The sequence below is a fragment of the Triticum aestivum genome, chromosome 6D (genome assembly GCF_018294505.1).
Source record: "Triticum aestivum cultivar Chinese Spring chromosome 6D, IWGSC CS RefSeq v2.1, whole genome shotgun sequence".
Taxonomy (NCBI): domain Eukaryota; kingdom Viridiplantae; phylum Streptophyta; class Magnoliopsida; order Poales; family Poaceae; genus Triticum; species Triticum aestivum.
This window is the reverse complement of record NC_057811.1, coordinates 127,844,512-127,854,507: the sequence shown is the minus strand read 5'-3', so window position 1 is coordinate 127,854,507 and position 9,996 is coordinate 127,844,512. Positions and strand designations below refer to the sequence as shown.

Below are 9,996 nucleotides of genomic sequence, written 5' to 3'. Positions count from 1 at the left end.
GCCGCCTCGCCCACGACTCGCGCCGGCCCCACGCGCCGCTGCGCCCCCGGCCGGCTCCGCCTCGTGCGAGGGCAAGCGTTGCCGCTGCCAAGTCTGAGGCGGAGAAGGGTCTGCCCCGCTGGCCTCCCGAGCCCCTGCCGGGTTGCCGCGCCTTCGGCCGCCTCCCGACGCGCATGCTTTGCTGCCGGGTCACCGTCAGGCCTCCTCCGCTCCGCGCCGGCCCCGCTCGCCGCCTCGCGCCAGCCGGTTTCCCGCTCGCCGGCTGGTCGGCTGCCGCCTCAGCCGCCCGGACTGCGTCAGGCCGGCTCCGCCTCGCCTCGAGCTCGCCATCGGCCTTGCTCCGCCCTGGCCGACTCCGCCCCCGCCTCGCACCTGCACCCCGCGCATGCCGGCTCCACGGCTCGGCCCCGCTCCTAGCAGCGTCGCAGCGTCCGCCTTCCCTTGCGGCGTCCCGATCGGCGGTGGGACGGGCGCAACGGAGATAGAAGGGAGCTCGAGGAAGAGAAGGAAGCAGAGGTACCCCGCCGCCGCGGAGCACCAGCCGGTTCGGCGGTTCGCGTGGTGGTGGTGGCGGGGATACGTTCGTGAGGGGGCAATGAGTGGATATTTTCTCAACCCCAGGCAAAAAAATTCGCCAGCAGCCCCCCAAGGGGCGAAAAAAATGCCTCCTAGGGGCTCAACAGCTGAAGATGCTCTTATATTCGAGCAGAGAATGACGCCATGAGTTATCTGATCCGCACAATCTACAAACACTTTTGAGTCGACATGTTGTGATGTTGCAGCAAGTATGCTGTCGGTAACGATTGCTGAGCTAACCTCCGTAGGAAAATTTTGACCTTAACAAGCACATCTGTTTTCCACATCTTAGACCATGCCTTTGTCTCAACCTTGGAACTAGATGCATCCGCGCGTCCCTCTAGCCACGCCTTAAGTTAGTACAAAGTTAGGTCATCTATTTTGAAACGGAGGGAGTAGCATCCAATACACCGGTCTGACTGAGAAAAGCATAGAGCGAATGATCTTAATATCCATGGGTAGAAACGTCTGGGTCACCGATCAGTATCCCACTCCACATTGGCTGTGATGAGCTCACAAACCGTATGAGCGGGGGTTGCAGCAAGGCACACAAAATCTCGTGGGAGCCAGTTTTGTTGCCATACTGGTTAATCGGTTGGAGCAGATAAAAACGAGAAACAAAGAGAAGCACAGCAAATCCATAAACTTGCAACCGATGCCATCCAAGTTCATTAAGCCGCAGTCCATGACGACAATAGGCAGCATTTCAATCATTCAAAGTCAACATTAGATGTTTGATAACACTACTTCTGTTCCTGAAACTACAAAAAATAGTTCCTCAGCTGACCCCATTACAAACAGGTTCGAGGAGCCCATGCATGGCGCGTTTAGGCAGCCCAGCTCATATGAGTGCACAGCAGGTTCCGATCACCTTCCCGTTCTCCTGTCCTTTTCCCGGTCTCTGCTGCTCCTATCGTGGTGATCATCCTTCCCTCGGCCTGAGCTTTTTTCACGTGCCCTGTCTCTCCCGGCATCATTGCCATGCAATCTGCCTCTGCTGCGATTGTACTCTCGGTCTCTATCCAGTGATGACTTCCTTGAAGGACTACGGCTCCTGCTCCGGCTGCGAGGCCGCTTCCTGGAAGAATCACGTGCATCATCCGCCCTTTCTCTCCGTTCCAATGATAGTCTCTCTGGAAAACAGAACAATGTTTATCTTATAAGATACGCACCAGGATAACAAAAAGTTTGAGTTATGACTTGGGTCGTTATCATTATCAGATGAATTACTAAGTGAGCTACACAGTAAGTAATAGATGGATGGATGTGCGAGAGAAACGGCATTTCTATTATCAAACAAACAGGGTATTCCCTTCCTGACTTCTTACATACCAGAAGACCGCCTGCTGTTTGCACCATCTATTGAAGACAAACCATAATCTGATTGAAGGCGCCTCCGGTGGCTGGCAACCTTCCTCTCAATCTCTTCCATGCTATGCAACCCCTTCTCCTCGAGAGATTCACGATACTGCATTACAGCAATCTCAATCTGCCTTAGCTTCTGCCTGTAGATCAAAAAGGAGTTGCTACTGTAAGTAAGAAGAATGTGCAACGTAAATCAAATGGTAGAATGGTTAAACATTTGCTTTTGGGGAGGGGCGTGGGTGTACCTATGCTCTTCATCAACAATTGTATCTGGATGGTGAATTGCCTGATCGGTACTAATTTCAGTTGTGTCCACTTTCCCAGAATCACCAGCAATATCACTTCCAGATGAATAGCTTAATCCCAATCCTTGACCATTTATTCTATCTTCATCATTGTCATTATCCTCTCGGTTCCATTTAGAAGCTGGCAAAACAGGATCAGCTTTCTGCTTCTTGCTTGAAACTTGTTCGGGTTCAGCAGATACGCACTCTCTAGAGCGTCTTTGGCCTGTTTGCATACTGTGACGAGAGAGCCCCAGCATATCTGATTCACTGTCACCAGTACCATCTCCAAGCCTACGAGCATTCAAACCAACATCCTCTCTTCCAGCTCTATGCGGTTCGCCTTGTACATATTTCATGGCAACGTCTTTCTGATATACTTGCTCCTTCTCAGCCTCTTCCAAGCTGAGCAATCTGGCAACCATCGTCTCTTTACCACCACAAAGTGAGAGGCCATTATGCCTACAACGACGTTCAAGTTCAGCAAGTGGAAGACTCAACAGCTCCTTCGTTGCTGCTGCCTTTCCTGTGGCCAGGGCACCATCTTCATCAAGCCTAAACCCATTATTATCCTCGGAGCTAGTTTTCTTTTCAATTTCTGGTGCATCACCACATAGAGAGTGGAACGAGGTGACCCCAGAGTTGCCTGGTCTAAGAAAGGTAGCTTTTAGCCCATTCAGATATGCATCAGAAAACAGGAACCAGTCTGCCCATACTTGTAGAACTTTCAAAACCCTCTCCTGCAAAATAATGAACTATTAGTCAGAACATCAAAGGAAACCAGTTAATCTCTGCTACATGAGAAATCTAGCCAGCATTACCTTCAGAGCTTCAGCAGTAATCCTTCCTGTGATACTGCAATACAAGTCATTGAAGCTCTCCATGACATCAGGTATAGCAGCCTCAAACTTGGTTCGAAATGCAGAGGCATTCTTCACAGGAGCACTACTGTTATGAAGGATGTCAGACACTAGCATAAGCCGTGCAACCTTAGTTGGGATAGGTGTCTCCTTGAGTGTCAAAGATTCTGCAAGAACCTCGACAATCTACACAAGACAAGAACCAATGTGTTCTCATGAAATATGAAGAACAAAATATACTTGAAGTGCACAACAATATTCAGTAGACCTCTGAAGTGTAGTTCACGACAAATAAATGACATCAAGCAGAGAATAAAACATGTACAGATATTATATATAAGACCAGACGGTCCTGATAGTCAAAATGTATCACTATATGTATTATATTGTTTATTTACTCTCCTTGGACATAAATTTAGGCCTCATCAAAAGCATATGTTTAAAACAGATAGTTCATCAAGCTTGCAAAGCACAACCACAATCAGGTTTACATCATGCTATTAGCTAATCTCAGAGTGGTCACAAGTAATAACAAGAAAGAGCTATTAACAGGACGCGTGAGATCAAATCAATCAAAACAATATAACAAACTCATAATCATAAGCTATAGATAATTCAAGGCAAAAAGAAGAGAGGAATTAGCTGATTAGGTCAAATGTGCAAGGGGTACTACCTCTCCAGCAGCATCAGCATTATCCAATGCAAATCCCATAGCTGCCCTTATCTGACTTCTCTCTAATGTCAATGCACGCAACATGTCCTCAAATTCATCACGTTGTGTCTCAGTCAATGTGCGCTCCACTTCGACACGCTGGAGAATGGAACACAAATTAATCATGTAATGGACACCATCTAAAAGAAGGCAAAGTAGAAAAGAACATCTGACAAGGTCCAACCAAACCTTACCCTGGTTCTACCAGCTGCATAAGTAGATTCTTTTTCACGATCAGGACTTCGGCTGGATGGCAAAGCAGGTGGAACCCATCTAAAGTAACATATTTAATACAAAATTGTCAGATCATCGATAAACACGGTTACAAACACATAATGGCACTGTTCGCCACTATTACCTTCCACTTCCTGTAATCATGATAAATGGTTCTGTTCGCCATCGTTGTAAAGTATCGCCCTGCGTTCCAATATCACAAGAATTTATATTACTGTCATATTGGTAGAGTGATCCCCATAGAGCTAGCTCATACATGTGGTTTGCATATGTAAGAAACACATGTGTCTGGTTCCTATAACAGTCTTTCAAGCCAAACATCAGTAGACTGCCGAATTTTACAGAACAAGCTGATCAGGACATACTACGGAAAGAACATAAATTTCGTTGAACTAAATAAGGAAAGAACATAAATTTCGTTGAACTAAATAATTGTTCATTTGGACCAATTACTAGGTACTCTCTTTGCAAAACATATACACTGGTAAAATGTCGTAACGATAAACAAAAAATATGCATCTGTATTGCAACCAAAGATAGCACATACAGACAGCTTTACTATCACCACGTGAACAAAATAACGGAGATTGAATGGACAGAACATACAGTCTTCTATTGTTAGATCATAAAGATAACATTGAAAATGTAGAAGTACAAAAAACAATTGATACCTGAGCAAATGAGTATAACCGCCAAACATAGTATGTGTGTTCTTTAGATTTAAGATCAAACAAGAAGTTAAATAATGCTTTTCCTCGTCCTCGTTCCATTATAGCTTGTTCAAAAGCACATCCGCCATCAAGTACATGCAGGGCCATTGTATCAATCACATGCCGAAGATGTGAATCATCTGGCGGAGCAACCATTATATCAGGAACATTTGGAGTAAGCACCTGTTAAACCAAATGGGTCAGCAAAGTGAAATTACATAAGGATATTTGACTAGAAAACTAACATGCCAACATCCTTATCGATGCAAAACTTATTGGATTCTATCTAGGCTAATGAAATAGTACAGAACATAGCTGGCAAACTCACATACAATTCAGTGCTGGTAAAAGAAGGTTTAAAAAATCATATTAAAAATTTGACTGAAAACAGTACATGACCCGATCAGTTATTGGGAGGAACTGGTTTTCTCACGAATGGTTCCAATATGTATAAATTTGTAACACAAACTTTTGAATTTGACCAGGGCATTACTATTCGACCATTCAAATTCACATTTTTCTCAGACTGGGATTATTTTTCAGGTAGTCATTAGGATATATTTAATCATTACCCCAGTGATGAACACATGTGGAAGGACTACAAAATTAATGTGACACTGAGAACAGACGAAAAGATATTCCATAAGTTAATTCGTAAGTAACAAGGGAACATAGAATTTTCTCTCATTCCATAGAATTTAAGCACTCATGTTTTCTGAAAAAAATCTGAAATGATATTATGATCTATTATGAAAATGAACCATTCTTCATCCTTCAAAAGGTCTCAATGAAAAACATGGGAAAATTTTCAATGATATTGCTTTATTGTAAGGATGGCATGGATATTAAGGCCACAACACAGCATAAGGACATTTGTAATAAAAACTAAAAAGTCACGAACCAGCTCTGAGGTTTGTTGTGTAACAGATGCAACAGGTGGACCTCCAGGACCAGATATGATGACAGTACCACCCTGCATAACATAGAAATACAAAATGTCATCGACAACAACAGGAAAACACCAAAAACATGCAAATATACTTGCAACTTCCACAAAAATTACAAGTATTACGTAGGACTTTGGGATGAAAAAATCAACCTCCTTGTTTCTGATCGCCATGTGTCCTGGAGGAGGAGCAGGTAGTGCTTGTGATGGAAGAGCAACAGATTTCCCCCACCCAATCTTCAGCTCATAGTCATACACAACAACACCTGAGATAAATAACTCAGTAAACTGGAAGCAGGAATACTAGTAGTACTTCAAAAGTATGAATACGTTTCAGGTTCCTATAATATGATATCCACTATATGGAAGTGCACAGTAACCTTGCATTTCATCCTTGGCTGCCTGTCCTTCTGCTCTATTCATGAATGCAACAAAGCCACAATGCCTTTGCCTTTTGCGTTCTTCTTCTGTTCGAGGCCACATGATCTTGACGCTTGCAATAGGTCCAAACCGACCAAATGTCCGCAGAAGAAAATTCTCATCCACCTAACAGCATAAGGTTTACATTGCATGGTTAAGATAATCATGATGCATGTACACTTAAAATTATGTCTAGACACAACAAGTAGTGGGGAAATCAACCTTAGGAGAGAGATTGCCAACATATAAATTTGTGGTTTGCGGATCTCCATCATCAAATGATCCTGGCAGTCTCCCAGTGGGATCAAATTCATCTGGTAGTTCATCAAAACGGCTAGAGGGCTGCAGGAAATGGCTTCAAGCATCAGTATACAAGGACAAACTACAAAGATTCTGAGAGGGTAATGGGAATCAATCACAAATATATCTTATCAACTGGAAACGTGTTAGAAAAGTGTTCCTCCAAGTTAGCAAACAGGATTTATTTTCACATTCTAGTCGCCTAACAGGGAGTAGTACAGCATATAATCAAAATTACCCAATCATTTATTTCATATTACGTCTAATAGAACGAACCAAAAGCTTCACTCTTAACATATACTAAAACAGAACCTACCACGAAGGTGTCACCATGTCTACTGGCACGTTCTTGATTACGCCTTTCGCGAAGCTCTTTCTCCAGCTTCAATTCCTCCATGACAGTGTCTATTGCCCGTGGCTTTCCTCTTTCCTTTTCCTTTGGCCGCTCATCTTCCTTCTGCAGGTCAAGGTAATGCTCAACCGAAGAACCATACTGACTACAGACGCAATCATGAGAATAACGTCAGTGACAAACCTTTTTCTCCGGTTCTCTCCCAAATGAGGGTGGCACAAAAGATGGGACATACCTGGATAAAAATATGCTATGTATAAGGTATGTATTGCGCTCGTAAGTTACTATGCCGCATATCATTTGTACGCTAGATGACATGGGGTTATGGATAACAGCAGCAGCAAAAGGATATTTGAGTAATTAAACAAAAAAAATACTAATTTACTCTCTACAGGGCTATTTCGGGCATTCTTATTGAACTACTGAAACTTTCACCTTCCACTAATTTGTGTGCTTTCTCTATTCAAAATCATGTCAATCAAATATATGTGCGTACTTTATTAATTTTCCCACAAGTTTGAATCCATTCTAGTTTATATATAGGGAGTCCAATTTATCCTACTATCAGGCTGTGCCTCAATGATTTAGTGGAAACCACGGAACATTCTTAACTTATGCTAGCATGGGACGCGAGACAAGTAAAAGTCAAAGTAAAGCTCCAATCTGCATTGCAGTTTAAGAGTACCTACATTTTTCCACGTTTGAATAAAATAATAATATAATTAGTTGAAAGCATCGGGTTTTGAAGCAAACTCATATCAGAATTAGTAAACGTTTGCTGCAACTAACAAAATTCCATGGCTTGAATTTTGGATGTTGGTTCAAGATTCTAGGAGAGTATAATCAGCATCATTGACATTCAAAACTTCACAAAAGCTTGACACATTTGGTAGTTATTACATTAATACCATCAAACATGGCATTTGCTGCCGATGAATTATTATTCATACAGGTTTTACAAATTTAGAGTTTTCTCGCAATTAATTCCACTTTGATAGAAACAACATGGATACTCTCTCCATGGTATGTGACTCTAAAAAGTCATGACCACATTAATCGTGTACTATAAACAAAGGAGAACACAAATTCTGTACCCCTAATACATTATCAAGATCTTGAGCATCAGGTCAGCGCAACAATGAATAGCTATTTTGAGGAAGCGCAACTATAGTCTGCACTACAGCATAAATGCAGGTGCATTATGTGTCATGCAATGAGATGGCATGGCTGTTCATAAGGCCAGACAAGACTATTTTCTTCTTCAAACCATGCATATTTTAAATGCATTCAGAACTTGGCAACAAAAGGTAAATAAACTAATAATTCAGGAGTCATAATTGTAACATATAGTAAATTATAAGCCAGAATATATCATCAGGCGTTTTAAAACTGCTCATGCTTGGTCTCTGAAGTCCCATTTCTGGGTATATCAGCACATGATGTCTAAAGATGTAGCCGTGGTGCCACAGGATACCATCTTCTAGAAATCAAGTATTTATTTCAGTTACCTACTGCCCTTCTTTGGAACAGACCCCCTATCTTTGGAATTTCCACCTGTCATCGGCGAATGAATAAAAAGGACAGCCTCTTGATTAATTGGAGCAATAAAAAGAAACAGTGCATATATCCATCATGATTGATACTGAAACTACAAACTGGAAGGTAACCATGGCAAAGTACAGGAGAATGAAACCCCTATCACTAACCTTCAGAATCAGCTCTCAGCTTGGCATTGGGGTCGATAACACCCCCTCGGACGAACTTTGACCCAGACGCGCTCTCACCCTCGAATGACTTGACAAACTCCGCGTACACACGCGCCGCTTCATCTTCCTCCCTCTTCACAATACCAAAGAGTTAAAATCAGATATGAACCAAAAGTGTGTGCAGAAAGCAAACTAAAGTGTCTCAGGAAAGGTTTAAAAGGGACTCAAACCCCTGACCTTCTTCCTCGCCTCCTCGTTCTCCTTATGCCGATTGAACGGAACCTTCTTCGAACTCATCTGGACAATACTTGCCTGCAATCATCACCAGAGGGCATCAGAACCCGACTACTTCAAATATATTTGTACTGCCATATACGCCATCAAAATAAAATCTACACCACCACATAAGAAAACACGCAGGGAAACACATGAACGTGAGGACAGAAGTCATAGTGGTCACTCTTGTGCTAAGAGCGACAGTTCACAGACTCCCGCAGAGGCGCTAAGCCCAGGCACAGGCACACCCACCCCACCTACACATACTTACGCACGCGCTAAAGCGCAATGCGACCTTACCAACGCCAGGCACAAACCCTAGCTCAGTCGAACCCCAACTTTTTGAGGGGGGGGAACAAGCTGATGTTAGATCAAATCGGGTCAAATCCATGGCTAACTGGACAGATTCAAGCGTCTCAGAAAGTAACAAGGGTACGAATTTGATTGCTCGCAGCAACGAACAAGGAACTTCTAGAAGTATCCAGGCGCAAATAATTCAGGGCTTCCGTACCACCGAGAGAAGGACTCGCCTGGACAGATCTCCTGCCCGCTCCACTCCACGCTAGGGCAGTGGGGGGCGGCGCGGCGCGGCTGGAAAGGAATCTCTGGCGCTTCTTCTACGGCGCCGGCGAAGAGAGGATTCGGCGACCGCCTGAGTCGGGAGTCGGCCACGGTAGGGGGAGATTGGGGCCGCTGGGCGGCATATATTGGTCAGGGACTCGGGAGCAAGGTGTGGACCTACACCGTCCGTCCGATCAAGAGCCGGTTTCCAGATCAACCACCTACAGGCTATACAGTCAGGGACGGACACGGGCAGATAGGCCGAGGCCAACCCCAACCTCATGTCCAGTCAAAACCCTTGTTTGAGAACGAAGTTACTCTTGATATATTACTTCCTCTGTAAAGAAATATAAAAGCGTTTCTTTACAGAGGGAGAACTACATGTACGTCTCAAAATGTAAAATGTTTTTTATGTTAGCTGATAGTACGTTTGTCTTTGTCAAAAAATGTTAGCGTAGTTTTTAGTATAATATACATGTATCATGTTATCAGAAAAATTTAGCATAGTTTAGATACAATGCAAAGTCTACACTGCTTAGAGCAACTCCAGCAGAGTTTATTACTGTTTGTATGATGAAAGAATGGACTGGTAGAGTTGTTATTCCCGACGCCGGTTTTTGGCCCCTGGGTGCTCCACCCCCTTATATGAACATTAAATTCAAAAAAATACCTGAAAAATTAAAAAAAAAACTGG

The 9,996-nt window shown here is 43.4% G+C and overlaps 1 protein-coding gene across 3 annotated transcripts; it reads right to left on the bottom strand.

The window, feature by feature from the left end:
• Window positions 1-1,213: 1,213 nt before the first annotated feature.
• Window positions 1,214-9,522, bottom strand: LOC123144063 (protein RRC1). Of its 3 annotated transcripts, none has more exons than XM_044563082.1 (18): window positions 9,272-9,522; window positions 8,703-8,777; window positions 8,466-8,598; window positions 8,268-8,313; window positions 6,943-6,994; window positions 6,724-6,864; window positions 6,330-6,449; window positions 6,068-6,233; window positions 5,841-5,953; window positions 5,643-5,714; window positions 4,703-4,924; window positions 4,156-4,214; window positions 3,992-4,070; window positions 3,759-3,896; window positions 3,047-3,271; window positions 2,187-2,965; window positions 1,909-2,081; window positions 1,214-1,709 (listed from the first exon to the last, which is right to left on the bottom strand). In XM_044563082.1, exons 2-18 carry the CDS (start codon window positions 8,760-8,762, stop codon window positions 1,444-1,446), a joined length of 2,844 nt encoding a protein of 947 aa, XP_044419017.1. In that variant the 5' UTR covers window positions 8,763-8,777; window positions 9,272-9,522; the 3' UTR covers window positions 1,214-1,443. The 3 variants fall into 3 exon arrangements, with proteins under 3 accessions (XP_044419017.1, XP_044419018.1, XP_044419019.1); XM_044563083.1 differs by having other exon boundaries at window positions 9,253-9,486; XM_044563084.1 differs by lacking the exons at window positions 8,268-8,313; window positions 9,272-9,522.
• Window positions 9,523-9,996: the final 474 nt, after the last annotated feature.

What these genes read in the sequence shown, in the direction of transcription:
- LOC123144063 (XM_044563082.1), bottom strand. Translation starts at nt 8,762, where the DNA reads ATGAGTTCGAAGAAGGTTCCGTTCAATCGGCATAAGGAGAACGAGGAG. An exon ending in GTTCCAAAGAAGGGCAGTAG is followed by an intron (nt 6,995 to 8,267) that starts GTAACTGAAATA and finishes ATTTTTATCCAG; the next exon opens with GTATGTCCCATCTTTTGTGC. An exon ending in AGCCAAGGATGAAATGCAAG is followed by an intron (nt 5,954 to 6,067) that starts GTTACTGTGCAC and finishes TATTTATCTCAG; the next exon opens with GTGTTGTTGTGTATGACTAT.